Below are 20,497 nucleotides of genomic sequence, written 5' to 3' on the forward strand. Positions count from 1 at the left end.
TCACAAAAACATGATTTCCGCGCGATCAACCAACCAACCCAGCTCAACCCCCACTCACTCACTAATGATTCTTCGCTTTATTCTCTTTCGCGCTCTGTACCAGCTCTAGCAACCTCACCATTTTCTGACTGTCCAAAAACTCCACAATCTTCACGAGCTTTTCCCCCGTCTCGTCCATCCACAACAGAAACACCAATTCCCCTTCTAATGCCCACCCCGCCTCAGATAGCCCCTCAACCTTCAACTCCTCGCGGAATATCGCCCGGCTTGTCGCCCACACAGTGACTTGATTACTGCTCTCACTCTCAACGTACTCTTTGGCTGTTACTGGGATACCGCTCAGGATGGCATGGATGCCGGAAATGTGTTGGATTAAGCCCTTTTTGTCGAATGGGCCGGGTGGATTCATTGACGCTGGCGCGAACTGATAGACCAAGTTCTCTGCCAGGATGGCTTCCAGCGTTTCTGTGGAAAGCGTGCTGAAGTTGGCGACGAATTTTTTGGCCGTTTCGAGACGCTTGGATGGGGATGCCATGGCTGCGCCTGCTGTTGGTCGTGATGCTGTTGATCTGGGGCAGAGGAGAGGGTGAGGTGAGGTCCCGTAGGTAACTATGTATTGGCTTGGTAAATGTTTAAGAAGAAGAAGACTATTATCTCAAATATCTTCTCCCGAATGACCTTTTATACAATGTCCCAGAGGCGGGGTAATCTGATACATGCCATAGCTTGCACAGGATTTCATGGCTGGGATCTTCATTCTTGTCCCTTCTCTGACAAGGGTTCTTAGCTCAGCTCGCAGGGGTGGAAACTAATCGATTCAAGGGTTTCGGAGATATATTACTCTACTCTGCGGGTTCACCAAGGCGTAAGCAACCTGAGATTCGGACGTCGCCAACATCCAGATCATTAATACTCGGAAATATTCCAGTAGAATGCAGCAAGAGAGGCCAGGTCGACCTTTTATGTGGTAAGGTGAGATAATTCTTGGGTTGTTTCTCTTGACGGCCGAAGTCATTCATATTGGAAAGTGTAAGTTCTAAATCCGATTACGATTTATGGGTTTATACATAAAAAGATCAACTTCCCAGATATCCAGCCAATAAGCTCAGCAAATCTCACACCAATAACCCTAATCACTTACTCCCCCATGGTATATATATAAATAGGGAAAAAAAAGAAAAAAAAAAAAAAGTAAAAGTGAAAGGCTAGTCCCGTACTCCTTCCCGTACAAATTTTTCAATACCTGTAGATTAATGGAATTTAATAAAATACCTTCTCCTGCCATATGGGAGGCTGACTCTTCACCTCATCCCACTTTACCTTATTTCTTTCGTCCAAATGAGCCTCCTCATCCGTCATCGGCGTCACACGGCTCGTCAACTCCACTTCGCGACGGCTAATCCCTCCCGCATCGCGCGGTACCCACAGCAGCGGCGTCGGACTCCACACTGAGGGCGGGTAATATGCATTGTCCGCCACCTCGTCTGAGTACTCGATTGGCGTGCCCTGCCGGATCCGCTTACGTAGCGTGGAGTAATCGATGTAGATATGTGGCTGTACTATGGAGTGAATGAAGTAGGAGAATTTGCGCAGAATTGTTTGGAGAGCACTGGGTTTTCGATGTGGGAAGGCCGGAATTTCGGTCGACGTGCCTGCTCGCGTGATTTCGGCTAGTGTTATCGTTGTCTGGGTTGCGCGCTTGAGTTTGGAGGAGGTGGAGATTGGGCTGGGAATTTCGTTGCTGCCGCTTGCTGGGCTGATGGGTGATTTCTCGCTTGTTGCATCGTCTTGGCAGCTGCTTGCGCTGTCGTCCTGCTCACCCATGTCTTTGTTGCTGTCGTCATCATCACCATCGCCCAGCCTTTCAGCTTGTTCGAGCGTCCGGGGAAGTGCGGACAGGAGTGGGCGCAGTGCGTCGTTCAAGGATATATGCGCTAGAATCATCAATATGATGAAGAGGACCATCATGATTACCGGTCCTATGGCACCCTTAATGGCGAATAAGCCAATCATACAGACGGAGGAGAGGTATACGCCTGTTAATACTTGTTGAAGTGCACGCGGGTAGATTAGGCCCTTGGTGTCAACATCAGAGTCGTAGACGAAAAGTAAATTGTAGCGGTAGGCTTGGTAGACTAGGTACAAGCCGAATGAGGAGAACCCGAGAATAAGAGGTGCGATGCAAGAGTAGGTAATTGCTATAATTGGTTAGATATTGAATAGACGCCCGGGTTCAGTGATAATAACGAGGTTGATCGGTAAAAAACTTGAATGCACTTACCTATCACGACCATATTTGTGAAAACTGGGAAAACCGTAGCCCAACGCAATCCGTTCATTGATGTCCATCGTTCATACAGTTTGCGCGGTGTGGTGTCAAAAAATGCAACGAATATTTTGAAAATCAAGAATCCCACCACTTGCACCACAGCACCAGCACTCAAGACTAGACCTTGAAGAAGGAAATATGAAATATAGAAATTTGAAGCTTTTGGAAGATTCTTTGCGAGTAAATCTTTCACCGACATGGGATCCTTGATAATTTGGCTTGTTGCGGCTGAGGCTGCGGAGGTTAGCGTCGTTACAAGGAACACCTGCACGACCTGGAAGCAAAAGTGGGCGTTCTGCGTAAACAATTCGACGTGGACGGTGGTTGGAAGTCCTGTTTGTCGTGCCAGAACTGCAGGCAAATAAGCGTTAGCCGTCATCCTCTATCGGGTTGGAGGTTGAACAATAAACTTACATCTGAGCAAAACGGGTACCAGTGACATAAGCAAAGCAAGTCCTACGGCGGGAAGCAACCCACTGATAACGCCCTGAATCACTTGGGGGAGTTTATTGATAAAGCTAAGGAATGGGAGGAGATTGCTCAGATATGCCACATTCGATATCATTCCGACAAAGGCGGAAGGAATCGACCAGAATATTATCAGGGCAGTAATAGCCGCTTGGGCCAGGAATTTCCGCACAATTCTGGACCACCAGCTATATTGCAAGGCAGGCCAGATAATTTGTTGAGGCGTAATTCCGATATAACGGGGTGTCATTTGGAATGGCTGGTGGTGGGACAGCATTTGATATGCAGTCTGCGCAGATGCTTGCGAATCGAATTCGATAAAGACAGCAGGAATTGGCTTTGCACCCCCATCTCGATGTTTCTTCTGTAGTTTCTCGACTTCCGGAAGCACTTTCTCAAGCTCGGACCGCAACCATTCAATGGAATCAACCTTTTTGCCTGTTAAATAGCGAAGACGATGTGTGGGTCGTTTCACTTTCTTGGCCCAAGGGACGGAATCAAAATCGCAGCCTGTGGTTTCGGGGCGGGCTCCGTCATCAGCTGCACATTCTTCATCATTCTTCTGCCTTTTCATCGCTTTAGATCTTGCCAGGTTTGCAGATTTGATTAGATCTGTCTCTAGGCGCTCAAGCCGCAACGCCAATTTGTCCCTCCTCTGCACTAGCTCGTCCAGCTTTTTGCAGTCTGTGGTAATCCAGATCCGCCGGATAGACTTTCCAAAAACCTTCGTCATCTTAGACCCAGTGAGAAGGGCCTTAGGGACCGCCATGAATAAGACAGTCCTCGACGAAATACGGCTGGCATATAGAGGCGAGAGAAAGTATGCTTGTCGAAGCGTAGCATAGAACATGCCTTCTCGGGTTACCATGTAAAATATGAAACCTGCGATAACTTGTTTAGCCCCATATATCAAAAATTTTCTTTTTGGGACAAGGAGGCTCACTAAAGAACATCCAGGCGACGAGGACATGAGCATAATATCGATTGGGATCTGTCACATTGCTGAAACTCAGTGCATCAAGCTGAGTATTCCCGGCACCCCCCGTGGCATGAATAGGGAATAAAATCGGCCAAACCACAAGACATCCCACAAAACATGTTACCGACATAAGCCGGAGGAACCGTAGGAAGAAGTATCCATCCAGAGAAGAATGCTGAAGCACATAGGTGTCGGACAGGTTAAAGAAGGCACCGATCCAATTAATCCAACCCGAAGGTAGTTCCGGGCTCCGCTCACTGATGGTAGGTAGGTTATGAGGCTGGCCTTTGAATAAAAATTTGTAGTAGCTTGAAAGAGGTAAGGATACTTACTGTTCATGTATATTTCCCAGGTAAGATCTGGGAGCGTAGAACCGCTGTTGACTTCGTCGGCAGATAATAAAAACCAGAGTCCAAAGGGTAAAGAGAATAAACGCAGGAACAAAAGTTGTCAACAGGGCCGTCGCAGAAGTAGAGACATCCACGCCGAGCGAGCTAAGTGTTGAGTCTACAGTTGACTGGTTGTCCCCGCGAGAGGACCCAATGTTTGGATCATTGTTTGGATTCTGAAGGCAGTTATCAGCTTCTACAAAATGTCCAGCACCCTTAATCGTCGTCTCTCTAAACGGAAAATAAAACTGACCAGAAAGTCTGCCATTGTGCCCGCGCCTTGTGAGGAAGCTTCAGGAAGTCCAAGAATGGTCTCACCACTTGATGGGAGGAATGGTTATACCATGAAAATATAACCACATTCCCACTATAGCAATGGGCTGAATTAAGCCCTTAATCTAAAACAATAAGTGGCTTTTGCGATACTGCGATCAAGGAGGGAGCTCTTGGACAATATGTACAGGTTTTCCTTTGAGAAAACATTCAGGGTCTCTCTGGCAGGCCGTTGAAAAACCAGCCCTTTGGCCTCCCTTCGAAAGAGGCGGGCACTTTCGGTCCTCCGCCTCTGCATGGATAATCCAGTGGGGCGCCCGAAGGGACGAATAAGAATATGAGCAGTCATATTTTTCATAATTTTGGGCTTTTGCTTTTGCTTTCATCGACAAAGCTTAATTGCCTGGAGGCCCAAGCCTGTGTTGTGGGATTCGCAGACTTCCAACGATGACTCGTATGACAGGAACGACGAGAAATAATTCCATCCGCAAATCAGCATCGAACCACTGCTGCAGCTGGGAAATCATTTGCCTGTGGGCGGCGTGGGCTTGATGGTGGAGAGTCAAGATGGGATCGATTGCAGTTGATTGGGAGGTTGGTCCACCATGGTTATCGCCAATCCTGCACTATTGGACATCTGGAGCCCCCCGAGCTAGTCAGCGCACATCCAATCAATTCCAGACGGAAGAATCGACGAACCCTCGGCTGAATTCAGGACGGAGAATTTTCGCTGCTCTCACTCAACGCACTGACTTTAGATCAGGTTGGCATCCTGAGGTTAATCAAAACGGGTCTCTCTGCCTTTTCAAGGCGCCAGAAGGGATTTCCCGAAATATCTTTCAACCTTCTCACCGCCGTGACTCAACAGGGCGTTAATTATGACTTCTCATGTGCGACTACCAACTTGTAGTTACACGTTTTGAGTTTTATCCTTCTCTGCAGGATGTATTTGCAACATTTGCAAAACATCTGTGCTGTTGCAGGCAAAAGGTGCCCAACAGAACTTTAAGAAAGTAAACAAAGTAGCGGCGGGAAAATGGATGACGTCCCGTAGCTAAAGTTATCTTCAATCCAATAATAAGGGGTTCCTCAGTTCGTGACTGGCAGGAAGCCAGCTGTCATATGGCCTCCGTTTTGTCCGCTTACCAGGACTAAAGGTAAAACAGCAGTTGGCTTTAGGGTTTTACGAAAAATAGTGCCGTTTTAGCTGCGAGCCGGCGCACGATAGGAACAAGCCTAGGGGTTTGGGTCCCAGGAACACGGTGAAGCCTGGCTGGCTGAAAGCTTCGCTCGACTCCTTAACTTACTGACTGGAGCATGTCAAAGGTTGTTGATCTCAAGAGGAGGATCTCCCAAAAATTCTCATCGCGACCACCAAGGGCGCATATCATGAATGGTCAAGGGATTTGATCTTCGCCCGGAAGGTTTCGACTGGCTATCTTCCGGCCAATCTGTATCAGCATGTCACATATTCTTCCTATCTTCTTCCTTTTCGTCTCTCTCCTCGTACTTCCCCTGTCAGAGTATCGCATGGAATACAAGACGAAGTTTTGATCGAGAAGCGAGGGCACGTCTCGCAGAGAGTTAGTCTCGAAAGAAAACAGTATCCCTAAAATTGCGCCTTCGGAATCTGTGGAAGTTCGGCTGGGGGCCTTTGGTTTATTTCCTACATACTCCGTACACTGAGTTGCTTTCAACTGTGAGCTTGCATGGGTTGTGCATAAGGTTTTGACGTGGCGAAACGGCGACTGAGGAAAAATGATCTTCCTCATTCTGCATGCATCCATCCGTAAATGAACAATCCCATTCTTCAGAGGAGAAGGATGCTCAAATCCCACCCATTCTGTCGGGGGTTGATCATGTCGTCTGCTTTTGGATTGGGACATACTTGATTCTCCCGTGGCTTTCAATGAGCAATTCAAATGCCCATTCGAAAAGAACCGCCCAATCCACCCATTGACGTCTGCCATCCCAACCCCACTCAAGCATTGCGGATCTTCTGTATGACCTAATGCGCGCCGATCGAGGCATGAAGAATCAGTCGCCCGGGCGGTTGTTGTTGTTGTTGTTCATAGTGTTGAACATTGCTCCACCCTGCAGCGGCAGTTGCCAATAGAAATGAGATAGGAAAGGGTACCCTCAATATTCATCAAAATGTGATAATATCCTTTTTGAAGAGGGTGGAATTCGAATCCACTATCTCCTTGTGTCAGCAGTGGTGGCCCAACACCAGGCGCCTACTTGAGAAAGCATTCCATGAACAGTGGTTACCACTACGCCATCCAACCCCACCCTTTTGCGACTATATCTACCCTTGGATAATGCACACTCTTACCATGCTATTGTCTATGTCACCGGCACCGGAGGCCGCGCGGTGATAAGCATCGTTTGACGATGAACCGAAATCCCAAGTCCGCTCCCAGCGTGTCAATTCAAACGAAGAAGGATGCCGATCCATGCTCCCTCTCTCTCTCTCTCCTGATTGTCCACTGCTGTTTCGTTGTCTTGGGACAACAAAGCTCAAAAGCTTATCTTCAAAGAGCGCAACGTGAACCGCTGTAATGAAAAAGAAAAGAAAAGAAAAGAATGAATGATGCTCGCTCTTTAAACGGCTCCTGTACGCCATTCCTTCGAACAATGCACAGTGCTGGCCTTGTGGCAGACAAGCTGGACACGCCTATTCTCACCGCACTTGCAAGTAGCCAAGAGCGAACATCCTGGTGAGCAAATCTGGAAGTGCCAGCGTGGGGAAATTCCCCATCCAATTGCCTCACCTAATAAACAGTCTGGTGAAAATCATATGCACAGTACAATTTCACAAGGAGCCTGTGGATTTCTATCTCCATTTTCGGAGACGGATTAAGCCTGAGGCCACTCTTATCACACGGGATAGCTTACAGGAGCCGAAAGTTGTTAGGGAAGCCCTTCCTCTTATAATTGTTCTCCATATTATCTGTACATACTTAGGGTTAAGTGTCCACTATCACTAGATCCACGTTGGTCCGGAGGCTGCAAGAAACGACGCCTAGCGCCGGCCAAGAGTGTGGAGCTTGCTGTATAGAAGGTTTGCACTTGAAACAAACATGGATGTTTTTAACTAGCTTACTACTCGTAAAGATAGTGAGTATCTTTACTTCTTACCCTCTGCACAGAGCTGATACCTCATGTTCTTGGGCCATAAACTGAAGCCTCACTCTACTTTCATCCTCAGGTTCTTTGATTTTCTTTACTTCTGAAAAGTCAGATGCACTCTTTTATGTGGTAGAACCACATCATAACCACTGTAAACGATGGCTCAATATAATTCTCTATTGCTCTGTCTCAGCTGTTCCTCACTTATTCATCATTGCTGATAGCTAGTTAACCTACAGCACGAAGTACAATTCAAGGGCTTTGTGATATTGAAGGATAGCATGGATAGGACGGTACAGTTGGCAGCCAGGCAGACGACAGAAAAGAAAGAACCAGAAGCCACAGAGATGAAATTCCGGCAGAACGATTTCCAATGAAAGAAGAGCACAAACGAGACTCAGTATTGGGTGATATAATTGGCGATCGCCGATTTCGTTTGATGCCTGATAGACCCCTTCTCCCGAATTAATCAATGATATTTGCTGCTCCAGTCTTATGACCGACCGTCCAGTCCAGGTGGTCTGGGACCCGCTTGTGGCACTTCGGGCAGTCGGATCCAGGCTTTTTGTCCTGATTCGTAGCCGGCGGCACGTTTGAGCAATGCTTGTTACGCTCTCCCTTCTCGAATTTATCACAAAGTTTGACCTGGTTGACCCAATGTTTGCAGTCGTCGTACTCCGTGAAGGTATTTTCGCACATCTTTACGATTATCCTGTCCACCAGTATTGTTAATTTTCATGTATAAAATCACAAATCACAGCTACGCACTACTATCACTAAGTAGTCCTGTGACTCCTGTCTAACCAAAATGGATCTAGGAATCTTACCTAGAATATCTATGTCGAGATATGTGAAGGTATCCAACGTATTCAAAATAGAGATCGATGGCTGAAGAGGCGTGATAGAAAAGGTTCTGAATGAAAGCGTCCCGGCGAAGTGAAACGAATATTCGAAATATTTTTGATGCCTGCTCAAACGAGATATAGAAGACGGGAGTCCCAATATGCGTCGCAATAATTTGGATGGATGTATAGCTTGATGTGTTTATATTCGAAGCTGACCGACGCTATTTATTGAAGCAACTTGTTGACTCGGTTTCTACCCATGAGTTCTCTTCGACAAATTGTGAAACGATGCCACTGTGATATTTAAGACCCGTGCCGCTTGAATGAGGGGGAAGATTCCGAAAAAGAGAAAAGAAAAATGAACCCAGGCGGCGGTTTCCGCAAACGCTGTTATCAGGCCCGGCTCTATACATACTACTCTTGGGAGTTGGGTATCATATAGAAACAAACAAAGAGTTGTAGCAGTGCTTGACACCCCTCTGGCGTTAAGCAGCAGGTAATCGCTTGTGAAAAGGGCGGAGGGAGATAGATACATATCCCGGATCAATGTCAGATGCATTTTATGGGCTTTCCCTCATTACTAAAGAGTTGGAATGATATGGGGAATGCATTTATACTAGCATATAACTACCTAACATACTTCCTAACAGGATGTAGCATTGTCGTGCTGGGGGGAGGGGTATTTCCAGCAAGTTTCCATCCCTTCGTTTAATTTATTATTACGCCATGTATGTAAGGTGTATATCCGGAAATTCAGATAAAACTGATGGATCATTCACGCAGCTTTCCCCCCGTTCTTTTTTTTGCCCTTTCTTTATTCCTGTCCTTCTTTTGCCCCCGGGGCCCCTTCCTGGAGAAAAGGAAGAATGTAAATGAAATACTGAAGCAAAAATATTGAAGAAACGTTGTTACACGATGTACGGTATCCGACAAGGTTGATGCACAGAAAACATGAATAAAAAGAAAGTGAAAGTGAAAGTGAAAGACGGCTAGAAGCATTAGCCATCCGGAACGGTAAGTGTTAAAAGGAAAATGAAACGAAATCTCTTTTTTTTTCTTTTCTGGCTCGAAGAATTCCTTTGTTATTCTATGGTAGTTACGGAAGTTAGTCGACGTATTTAGACTATCAAAATATAATTAATCGCCTGGCTAAAAAGGGAGTTACAGTGAAGCCAATGGCACAAATAAGGAATCGAGCTGCGAATATCTCGGGAATATCATGAGGAGCAGCAGCAGAAGGAAAAAAGAGAAGCAAGAAAACTCAATATTGGAAATCTCCGAAGGGAGAACATAGTGCAGCCAAAAGAACGAAAGGAGAAAAAAGACAAAATTTGGATCGAAGCATAAGATAATCGCGAATATATATCAAGGCGCGCGGAATAAGTAACATGTGAATTAACAGATTCATATCAATTTGGCACGCACAAACATACACAAGGGAGGATCCCACCAACCAACTCCACCCGCTGGAGCAAAATATGGAAAATATGATAATAATGTTTTAAAGATAAAAGGAAAATGTAAATGGAGAGAGGGAAGCATGCATGAAAATAGCTGGATTGGTCGCCCTGGCTTTGGGAATTGGGAAATAATCAGTGGTTCGAGTGATAATATCATGGGAGAGAGATGACCTGTTCTGAGGTTTGCATTTTTCTTCTGTGGGTTTCAGGTTCGGCGGGCGACGCAAGCAAAAATATGGCATGATAGATGTTTAATGCTAGAATGGAGAAGCGAAGAAAACAAAGGGAAAAAAAAGGAAAGACGATGAAAAGATATTAGATCTTCCAGGCATTATAGCACAATTTGCAATCCGATGGCGGATTACAAAAGAAAACGAAACAAGAATACGCGGTGTAAATATCCCTCCCTTGTCCGTCATTTAAACGCCGGATCAAGATGATGATTGCGATGATGGATTACCGATAAAAGAAAAAGGGAATTTCTTCTTCTGGTTCGTGGGGCTACGTTAGTTTTCGAATAATTTCTTCTCTATATTCTGTCCTCACTCGTCAAGGTTGTAGAGGTTGTGGTTGAGTATCTTGGTCATTGTGAACATGTGTATTCGGTCCTGTTTAAAGACGGCTCGCATGAGATCGTCGCATCGGATTTGCCGGCGATCAGCGGGATCTTGGAGGTTGTTTTCGCGGATATATTGCCACACTTTCTTCACGGCTTGGGGTCGGGAAAGCTGGAGGGAGATTGGGACGATTGAGTTAACATAAGTGGCTGAAGGAACGATTTGGAAGAGAAAAATACTCACGGTTACTTCCCCGCCTAGGAGGACAGAGAGAGGAGCAGATAACGCAAGGGGTTTCTTAGAAACAAAAGTCAATATCAGCTGCAATAGCAGTTTGGAAGATCGCCTTCAACTCACATGAAAACCACCCGTTCTCGTTACTTCCTTTTTGGATTCCGAGTCCTGCGCATCTAGATCTGAATCATCCTCCGCTTTCACTTTCTTTGATGTCTTTGATTTCGTAGCCGGCTTCTTTTTCTTGACAGGTGCAATCTTCCTCGAATTAGCGCCCCTGGTAGGGCGCGCGCGCAGGTTCTCCTCCGCTTGCAATTTGGCCGCAAAGATCGCGTCGGCATCTACCAGGTTTGACCTTCTCTTCTTCTTGGGTGGGGATTTATCGCCGGAATCCGAGACGCTTTCCGGCTCTGGCGTGCGTTTTTGCGGGGAGGTTGACAGGGCGGGGGAGATGGGCTCGATTGTGGGAATGTCGGGCTGCCCATTCGACGAATGGCCATTGACCGCCGGAGTTGATTCTGCCTGCTTCTCACTCTGTTCCGCAAAGATATCGAAGCGCTGCATGATTAGGACTTTGATCGCCGCCTGTGTCCACAATGCATTAGCAACAAAATAGCCCCGCAAGAATGTGGGTAAAAACGGAGCTTAGTCGAGGAATGATAGCCAACCTTTTGAGGGGTGATATCGTAGTCCACGGCATCTTGCAATCCTCTCCGTATGCGCTTTTCTGAGATAGTGTTCAGGTCACTGGTTGCTAAGATAGAATCGATGATTTTGATATATGACGCTTGAACGTCGTCGGACACTGCAATGATGGGAAAATGTCAGGTTTGATGTCATAAAATCATGTCCATATTCCATTGACACAGTAAAGACATATCGGGAGCTCTCACATTCCATGTTTCTGGAAAACCCTGATACGTTGTACCTTCCCAGCCCGTTGAAGCGTAGAGAAAATGTTCGCTAGGAGAAATGACGCCGGTGCACTCGGAGCTGGAGCATGGGGTGAAACAAATGTATGAGCTGGTCAGGTGCCCTGACTGGGTGTCGCAACAAAAAGCCGGCGGTGAAAGTAGCACCAGAAAGCGTTAGTGCGATTTGCTGGCGCTTGCTGGGGTTGGCGGGGTATTCGGGAGCAGAACGGTATGGAGGAAAGTTGACCAATGTGGGCGAAGGACGGGTGGCTGGCAGAATGAGGAAGAAGATATCGGATGAATACAAAATATAATATATGCAATAAGTGAGGAGGAGATGAGAAATAGAGGTAAATAGAGGATGAAAGAAAGAAGAGAAAGATAACCAAAGAGCAGACACGGTATGATCAGATGAAACAGAGATAGGAATTGACAGTGAATATGAGCCCGCTTCTAAAAAAAAAAAAAAAAAAAAGTGAAGCAAGCGACGAAGCAGAGGCAGCGGCAGGGCGGATAGTACCAAGCCCTTGGTTGGCTATGGGAAGGCCTAGGGCGGGTAAATAGGGCCAAACTATAAGTTAGGCCAGGCCTGGAGCATGGGGACGGAGAGCTCAAGGGAGAGGACCAGCGTGCAGGTTGATTATATCCAGGAAACCCTGAAGTTGGGTGAATTAACAGCGATGGGGAATGCCGCAAGCTCTGGAGATGGACGAGATACACCGTGACGCACCGGCGGCGCCTATGATGTCTGATGTTTGACGTTTGATGTCTTTGAAGTTGCGATGTTCAAAATGTCGGAGCTGGAGCCGGGAACCTGGAGGCGGAGAAGGCTGAGTCAGCGATGTGTCAGCTGCACAAGCACGTGATGGTGCCGATCTCCAACCATGCCCCATCGGGGATAGCGTCCGCTTGCACACACATCTTTTGCCCTAATCAACAAGGGAAGAAGAGCAGTCTTGATCGTTGGAAACTCGCTGTCGCTGCTCATCGCCTTGCTGCTCTCCTATTCTTCTTCTGTTACGCCTGTCTGACTGTTTTCTGTCGCCATGGCACCGAGTTTCGACACTCTTTCAGAGCAGGACCTCCACGAGCAGGAGCTGGATATCGATTTTTCAGGTGCGTTTTTTGTTCCCAACCGATGCTTAAGCCCGGACCAGGGCTGGTGCCTTGTTTTATTTACTACTGTTTTCAATTCTTCTTCATTGATAGGAGAAACCTCTTCCTCTCCGCTAATCATGTTTTGAAAACAGACCTTAAAGCACAATATGAAGTTAGACTGGAGGAGGGCTTGGATGCCTTTGTGGTTATCGATGGGCTGCCAATCGTGCCCGAAGAGAGCAAACCGCGGCTTGTGAAATTCTTGCTGAAAAAGCTGAACACCGTTGGCCGGACGAGCGAAGATGCCATTTTTATGCCCATGAACGAGAATAAGATGTCAGAAGGGTGCGTCCAGACCAAAATTGAAACACACACCAGCGATACAATGAAGCAGTGGGGACTCTTAGACTAATTCCAAACTATTCCATGAGTATATTTTCAGATTTGCATTTGTTGAATACGAGTCACCCGAACAGGCTCTCGAGGCCACGAAACATCTTCACGGCACTCCCCTGGATAAAAAGCACACATTGGCTGTTAATAAACTTACGGATATCGATCGGTATGGACGTGAGGGCCGTGTTGATGAGGAATATAAACCACCGACCATCGAGCCATTCCAAGAAAAGGAACACCTTCGGTCGTGGCTAGGCGACCCCAATGCCCGTGACCAGTTTGCAATGTTCCGAGGCGACAAGGTTGGTGTGTTCTGGAATATGAAAAAGGACCCTCCGGAGAATGTCGTCGACCGGGATCACTGGACCCAGCTTTTCGTACAATGGTCTCCACAAGGCACTTTCCTTGCGTCCGTGCATCCACAAGGCGTGCAGCTTTGGGGAGGGCCCCAATTCACCAAGCAAAAACAATTCCCCCATCCATTCGTTCAGCTTATTGAGTTTTCCCCCGGTGAAAGTTACTTGACAACCTGGTCGGCACGGCCGATTCAAATCGAAGGCCCTCACCCGGTTCTCTCCTACGAAGAGGACGGCAAACATTTTATTATCTGGGACATCACAACTGGCAAGCCCCTGCGATCATTTGTCAACCATGACGTTCCCGCGGCTGCTGGCCCAGAGGGAGAGTCTGTGAAGAAGAAGGTCCAATGGCCTGCCTTCAAGTGGTCTTCAGATGAAAAATACGTTGCACGAATGCTCCTAGGTCAATCCATTTCTGTCTACGAGCTTCCACGCATGAACCTCCTAGATAAGACATCTATTAAAATCGAAGGAGTTACTGATTTCGAATGGGCACCCGCGGCACCCCAACGCGACGGCATTAAACAATACGAACAACTATTCTCCTTCTGGACCCCAGAAATCGGCAGCAACCCCGCGAAAGTCGGTTTGATGAGCATCCCTTCCAAGGAAATTGTCCGGACAAGAAATCTATTCAACGTTTCCGACGTTAAACTCCATTGGCAATCGCAGGGTGCATACGTCTGCGTCAAAGTTGACCGGCACTCCAAGTCCAAGAAGTCTCTTGCTACAAATCTCGAGATTTTCCGTGTCAAGGAGAAAGGCGTCCCTGTTGAGGTGGTTGACTCTATCAAAGATACCGTGATAAACTTCGCTTGGGAGCCCAAGGGCGATAGGTTCGTTCTCATCACGACCGGCGAAGCCACCCCTGGCGCCGCGGTTGCTCCCAAGACAGCCGTTTCGTTCTTCTGCCCTGAGAAAGTCAAGGGCACCGGTACGGGAAATTTCAAACTTATCCGTACCATCGAGAAGAAGACGAGCAACGGCATATATTGGTCTCCCAAGGGTCGGTTCGTGGTTGTAGCCACTGTCCACTCGCAACAGAACTTCGACCTTGATTTCTGGGACCTGGACTTCGAGGGTGAGAAGCAGGAGAGCGAGAAGGACCTTTCCGCGAATCTCCAACTAATGAAAACCTCCGATCACTACGGTGTCACTGACATCGACTGGGACCCGACTGGCCGCTACGTTGTCAGCAGTGCCAGTGCTTGGACTCACACAGTAAGTTACATCCCTTCGTTGCTGGTTAGCTATATATATAATATAACGTTCAATACCAACTGATGCTTACCTACAGATGGAAAACGGGTACAACATCCACACGTTCGCCGGCACCACGCTCGCCGAACACCCAACAGAGAAATTCAAGCAGTTCGTCTGGCGCCCGCGTCCCCCGACCTTCCTCAGCAAGGAGGAGCAGAAACAGGTCCGCAAGAACCTGCGCGAGTACTCCCGAGAGTTCGAAGAGGAGGACAAGTACGCCGTCGACATTGCCAACACGGCTATTGTCGAGATGCGCAAGAGAGTCCTTAAGGAATGGACTGCTTGGGTACGCCGGGAGAAGGAGCTGCTGGATGAGGAGATTGAGATGCTTGGCTTGGAGAAGGAGGAGGATCTGGATGCAGCGGCTAAGGAAGAGACGGAGGCAGAGGGAATGGTAGTGGAGGAGATTGTGGAGGAGATCATTGACGAGACGGAGGAGATTATTGGATGAAACCTCTTGAGGTTTTTCACTTGTATTTCATTCTACCTCCGTCTCTCCCTCTCTCTTCTTCCTGTTTATTTTATTTTGGTTTCGTTGAGGTCCCCTAACGAATATATGGATTTCAGTAATCCGGGTAATGTCTCTCGTTGTTACCTGTTCATGTCTCTATTCCTTTAAAATTCTCGTTACCTTCTTTTGATGCACCACCCTTCGCTGAACTCGTATTGAGTTTTGATACCCAAAACATCTACCGTAAAAGTGCTTCCCAACAGCTGTAACAAAATTTGTTACAAGGCATCCAATCGCGGAGGAAACAAAAAGGGTGCATCGTCAAAGCGCTCGTGTTGACGGAAGTTACAAGTTGAACGTGAGGCCATTCGAGGCTATAAAATGATAAGATTCACGTTTCCAAAAAGACCAATGACATGGTTTTTGGCATCTGATCAATGTCTTGATTTTGAGAACCATGCATGATCCACTCACTACTAGTACATTTGGTTCCTGTTAAATAAATACTTTAGTAAAACTGTGACAGCCTCCAATCATGCTGCTTGTGATGTTTTCACTTTTTTTTACACCCCCAGCCCTCTTCCCCCCCCCCACCCCCCCACACCCCCAGAATAAAGGCCCAATTGGGTGTCATCCGAATATAATAAGGTCAGGACAGTTCAGTCATACTCTATGCCACTCAACTTTCCCAGGGACTATACAGGCTCATGGATCTCAAGATTTGATTTTGAGGATAGAGCATATCCCTGATCATTACCTGTACGGCTTCTGGTGATTCCCTAGTATACTCCTCTTACTTATTTTATGTGGCTGTCGCTGCGCTGCCCTCTGCTGCGGGCGGGATACAGAAAAGCCCATCTATGTTGGCCCTGGGTTGGCGGTATCAATTTCTTTGGGGACGCCCAATGGCATCTATGGACTTGAGGACGAGGACGAGGGCGAGGGGGTCGTGAGGGGAATGCTGATCGTTGCCACCATGCCCGAACAATAGGGGTAGAGAATAAGGTTTATGAAAATGGATATCCATGTTTTTTCAAGCTGGATTCACTACCCTCACTACGTTACAACAGAATTGGAGTTGGACTAAGAGCGGCTATATGAAAATCATCTCAAATGCAGTAGCGACCTAATAATCTCATTTCTATGCCGAGAATTCTACATCCACACCAAGCGAACGCCATGGTTTGGTAACTATGTATATATGTAACTAACAATCATTGCCAGCGATAAGAATCCAGATCAAATTCGACAAACCCTTTCTCCACGCGAGGTTATCCTCCAGCCGACTCTCCTGGAAGAGCATTCGAAGTATCCCTCACAAATGTTCCCCAAACCACGTAACCGCCTGGACAAACGCCTGTTCTTTCGCGAACCTGACAGCCTTGTTGCTCAAGTCGCCACGGACGGAGAAGCCGTGCTCGGTGCCGCTGAACAAGGTGATTTGCCATGGGAGGCCTACTTTTATGAGCAGTTCCTCGGTGTCGTGGCGCAAGTTGCTGGGGAAGACGGAGTCGGTTTCTGTCATGGTGTTTTTGTTTTGCGCGCGGCGGCGGGAGGGGTTTGTTAGAGGGGATATGCATAGTGGGCTTTATATATATCTCTCTTAAAAAGGGAACAGGATTTTTTACTTACGAGCGGCAGAAATGGCATATGGACCCTTGATAGCCAGCAGCTCCTCAGCAACGACAAAGGACGGATGCGCGACGTAGCCTACATCAAGGCCCCCGCCCTCTTTCAAGAATCGGGTAGCGTACTATATGTGTATACATAGAAAAGAGTCGTTAAAAAGGGATAGAACCAAATCTCCAACCTCAAGCAAGCTCACTAGCAAACGATATATGAAATGATAAAAATAAATAAATAAATAAATACCAACCTTGGCACCAAAACAATACCCAGCCGCCCCAACCCTCTTAATCCCCAACGTCTCGCGCACGTACTTGATCGTTGCAGCCGCAATGGGGTCGACGACGTCTGGGGTGTGATCTTTCAACCAGTCCCTGGTATTCACGCCGCTGGCAATCTCATTCATGGTCAAGGGCTTGCCACCAAACAGATCCGGGACCACGACCAGGTAGCCGCGGGAAGCAAAATTGTCCGCGATGAATTTGATGTTGTCGTGTAAGCCTAGGATGTCGGTGAAGATTACGACGGCTTTGTCTGCCTTGGTGCTGGAGTTGGCGGTGTTGCTGGGGTGGGAGATGTATGTGTCGACTGGATCATTGGCGCGCCCAACATCGAGACGGAGAACTGTTTAGTGATCTATGTATGATTTGATGTGATAAAGTGAGGGTTATATAACGTACTATCTCCGATTTTCTTGATTTCGCCCGAGGCGATTCCCTCGTGCTTGAAGCCGCGGGTGCAGCAAGCGCTGGGTGGGTTAGATGCCATTATTGCTGCGAGGGGGCTGGAGGGAGTTGAAAGGTATTATTTGATTGGAGATGGGCAGATATAAATACTACTGATTGTCTACGGCTGCGAAGTTAGGTCCTGCAGCGGCTGTCTTTTCGCAGGTTGATGGCTTCGTATACGAGTATTTATAGGTCTCTGATGCTCGACCGTTCACGGATAGCGCTAGACAGAGATAGCGGAGACGAGTACAACCAGCTAAGGTGTAGGCCCGTCGTTATACGGACCTGAACTGGGCAACTAAAGGTTGTCTGGATGGACTTATCTCCATTGTCATTGTTCTTGCATGTATGATTGCATATGATTTGCTGTCTTTCAGCCAGAGCAATGAGCCCTAAATGAGGCAAACTTTCTCTATATTGGCGTAGATATCCAGGATGCCTTTACCAACCAGACAGGATTGTCGCAATTTCATCTCCTTGATAACTTATATCCGGGAACTACGCACAGTATATCGTATATCCCATCAGGACTCGACTTCAATGTCGGATAAATATTCCTACATCCCCGGTTGAAAAAAGGAAAAATCAAGCTGATCAATAAAAAAGCACAACCCCTAGATACCCGGACAAGGATCTCCAGATCCATCGGTTACACGATCTACGAGCTAGTTAGCTTCCTGCTTAGAAATCGACAACCCAAAGCCCTCTTTGCAGAACTTAAAAAGCTACATGCAACAAAGCAGGTTGACCGGCGAGCTGCATCCGGCGGCGAAGATGATAGATTATTAATCGCTCGTCTCCAACTGCTCAACCCACAGCCAGCATCTCTCCGCTGAGAACAGCCGATCTGGGCCGCTTTGAGAGATTAAGCTCTGCATGGGCATGGAACATAGGCTTCGATATTGCTGGATTGAGTTGGTTTTGATGAGCCTGTTTATGCCTTCATGTCGTAACTCGCTACAAACTACTCCCGAGACCACGAAATCTATAGTCTAGAAAGCTCCATACAAGGATCAGTAAATATCCGAGCTCTACTCAGTACACTCTCCATAGAAAAGTGATGGATGGTTCGCATGTCGACTATGCCTATGTGAAATGTGTAAACTCCTTAGCAGCGTCTAAAGACTAGTAAATACTCGTAGCGTCTCCACTTCCATGACTACCATGGGTCTCAAATCTCCATCGAGGAATCCACTCTTGAGCTATGACGATTGCGAGTCCCTAACTAGCTGTTAGTTATTCATGCAGCATTACCAAGGTCAAGGGGTGAGAGGGACTTTGGGACGACCAAGCGGGTTGGAGGTATTCCCGAGGGTCTGCTCTGGGACATGCGCATAAGGGGTTGTTGTACGGTGTAGGTGTCCTCCCGTGCCCTTGCCCTGTGGATGCATGCAACATGTTTATCGAATCATAACAAGGTTTGCGCAAGAAAGAAGTAGTTAGTTAGTTACGGAGCTCACAAAGAAAGGGGGGAAGCAGCTGGATACAAGGGGATCCTCAACATATAAAGCACCGGCCCTTCCGCCCTTCGATGGGCCCCGTTTCCCTCTCTACATGCCGACACACAGGCGGGTAGACGGATTGCAACATATGTATGAATCTCTCCAGAACAAAATATCATAAAACCATGGCCTCCGCAAAGTTCCTTATTACAGGTTCGACGAGCGGCCTGGGTGCTTCTGTGCTCGCCACCCTGTACAAATCCGTCGACGACCCAGCGGAGATCATAGCTACCTCCTCCCGTGTTGAAGTCGCCGCCAAACTCCAGCAGGATTACCCGGGCACCCAGTTCCGGGTCGTCGACTACGACAACGAGCCAGCACTGGAGAAGGCCTTTGAGGGAGTCGATCGACTGTTCTTCGTTTCAACACCTGTTGTCGATACAAATAGGAGGGCCAAGCAACATTCGAATGTCATTGAGGCCGCGAAGAAGGCAGGCGTTGGGCATGTATGAAATCCTTTTTTCTAAAATTGCAAATGTGGAACCCCCTGCGCAGGAGGAAGGGGAGAAAAATTAATTTTCTTCTCTGTGAGTTTGCAGGTATATTACTCCAGCCTATCATTTGGCGGCTATGGATCGCATTCAAAGGCTGTCGTGCAGACGGCCCATTTAATCACTGAAGAGCAGCTGAAAAAGTACCAAGTATCCCTCGGGCTGAGAAATCTCGGTTTTTCCCCTGTATGTACTGTACATTCCTCGCTAACACATCCCCCAGATCCGGGATCTCATACACCTCCATCCGCGAAGGCATCTACGCAGAAGCTTTCCCCGTCTTCGCTGCCTGGTACCCCGATACAACCACCATGTACATCCCCACCGACGGCCGTATCGCCTGGACCTCCCGCAGCGAACTAGGCGAAGCGAACGCAAGGCTCATGCTACGGGACCCAGCCACTCTCCCCTCCCTTCTCAAAAACGACTACGACAACAACGTCGCCCTCCTCACTGGGCCCGGTGCGTATACCTTTGCGCACCTCGCTGAAGCTCTTACCCGCGCTACAGGCAGGAAAGTAACTCTGCAGAAGATCCCGCGGGAACAGTATGCGGCTGTTGTTGCCGTGGAGGACGCTAAGGAGGGCCACGGCGGGAAATCAGCGCAGTTCTTCGAGCTATGGGCTAGTTTGCTGGATGCAGTGGGGCAGGGTGAGGCGGAGATGGTGGCGCCGTTGATGGGCGAGTTGCTGGGCCGGCCGCCACGAGATGGCTTGGAGTATATTGAGGAGTTGGTGCGGGAAGCAGGACCTCAGGGTGGCTATACGTGGCACCAGAATTATGATATTGGCAAGAGGTAGATGGTTAACGGCTTTATGATTTGTTTATTAGTCAAGTTTGTGCATATGGACACGGGTGTTGTGTGATTTGACACTTAGATTCCTTATTATTATTAAACTGTTATTATTATCATATATATTTTTGTGGTCTTTCGGCTGGACAAATTAGGTGAAGTGATTCCAATAGAATTTAGGCATCAAAGGCTCGTACTAGTTGCCAGTAC

The 20,497-nt window shown here is 47.6% G+C and overlaps 8 protein-coding genes across 8 annotated transcripts; 2 read left to right on the forward strand and 6 right to left on the reverse strand.

The window, feature by feature from the left end:
- Positions 1-61: 61 nt before the first annotated feature.
- Positions 62-535, reverse strand: HCBG_05732 (uncharacterized protein; the record flags this gene model as incomplete). Its single annotated transcript, XM_045432781.1, has 1 exon — positions 62-535. The coding sequence occupies one exon, from the start codon at positions 533-535 to the stop codon at positions 62-64; it is 474 nt and encodes a 157-aa protein (XP_045286897.1).
- A 725-nt stretch (positions 536-1,260) lies between these two features.
- HCBG_05733 (DUF221 domain-containing protein) lies at positions 1,261-4,433 on the reverse strand (the record flags this gene model as incomplete). The annotated part of the gene is made up of 6 exons (XM_045432782.1): positions 1,261-2,198; positions 2,282-2,680; positions 2,744-3,679; positions 3,741-4,033; positions 4,109-4,341; positions 4,419-4,433. 6 exons carry the CDS (start codon positions 4,431-4,433, stop codon positions 1,261-1,263), a joined length of 2,814 nt encoding a protein of 937 aa, XP_045286898.1.
- A 2,042-nt stretch (positions 4,434-6,475) lies between these two features.
- HCBG_05734 (uncharacterized protein) lies at positions 6,476-8,974 on the reverse strand (the record flags this gene model as incomplete). Its single annotated transcript, XM_045432783.1, has 7 exons — positions 6,476-6,532; positions 6,774-6,994; positions 7,402-7,487; positions 7,580-7,662; positions 8,075-8,282; positions 8,398-8,636; positions 8,831-8,974. 7 exons carry the CDS (start codon positions 8,972-8,974, stop codon positions 6,476-6,478), a joined length of 1,038 nt encoding a protein of 345 aa, XP_045286899.1.
- A 689-nt stretch (positions 8,975-9,663) lies between these two features.
- On the reverse strand, positions 9,664-11,566 carry HCBG_05735 (SWIB/MDM2 domain-containing protein; the record flags this gene model as incomplete). Its single annotated transcript, XM_045432784.1, has 4 exons — positions 9,664-10,603; positions 10,790-11,251; positions 11,335-11,471; positions 11,560-11,566. 4 exons carry the CDS (start codon positions 11,564-11,566, stop codon positions 10,418-10,420), a joined length of 792 nt encoding a protein of 263 aa, XP_045286900.1.
- Positions 11,567-12,626: 1,060 nt separating this feature from the next.
- Positions 12,627-15,669, forward strand: HCBG_05736 (eukaryotic translation initiation factor 3; the record flags this gene model as incomplete). The annotated part of the gene is made up of 4 exons (XM_045432785.1): positions 12,627-12,696; positions 12,831-13,023; positions 13,121-14,654; positions 14,731-15,669. 4 exons carry the CDS (start codon positions 12,627-12,629, stop codon positions 15,145-15,147), a joined length of 2,214 nt encoding a protein of 737 aa, XP_045286901.1.
- Positions 15,670-16,462: 793 nt separating this feature from the next.
- Positions 16,463-17,541, reverse strand: HCBG_05737 (dienelactone hydrolase; the record flags this gene model as incomplete). Its single annotated transcript, XM_045432786.1, has 4 exons — positions 16,463-16,602; positions 16,780-16,900; positions 17,024-17,397; positions 17,454-17,541. The coding sequence occupies 4 exons, from the start codon at positions 17,539-17,541 to the stop codon at positions 16,463-16,465; spliced, it is 723 nt and encodes a 240-aa protein (XP_045286902.1).
- A 745-nt stretch (positions 17,542-18,286) lies between these two features.
- HCBG_05738 (uncharacterized protein) lies at positions 18,287-18,837 on the reverse strand (the record flags this gene model as incomplete). The annotated part of the gene is made up of 3 exons (XM_045432787.1): positions 18,287-18,486; positions 18,638-18,703; positions 18,756-18,837. The coding sequence occupies 3 exons, from the start codon at positions 18,835-18,837 to the stop codon at positions 18,287-18,289; spliced, it is 348 nt and encodes a 115-aa protein (XP_045286903.1).
- A 291-nt stretch (positions 18,838-19,128) lies between these two features.
- On the forward strand, positions 19,129-20,294 carry HCBG_05739 (uncharacterized protein; the record flags this gene model as incomplete). Its single annotated transcript, XM_045432788.1, has 3 exons — positions 19,129-19,449; positions 19,543-19,637; positions 19,718-20,294. 3 exons carry the CDS (start codon positions 19,129-19,131, stop codon positions 20,292-20,294), a joined length of 993 nt encoding a protein of 330 aa, XP_045286904.1.
- Between the last annotated feature and the right edge of the window lie 203 nt (positions 20,295-20,497).

This window comes from Histoplasma capsulatum, assembly GCF_000150115.1.
Source record: "Histoplasma capsulatum G186AR genomic scaffold supercont2.7, whole genome shotgun sequence".
NCBI lineage: Eukaryota > Fungi > Ascomycota > Eurotiomycetes > Onygenales > Ajellomycetaceae > Histoplasma > Histoplasma capsulatum.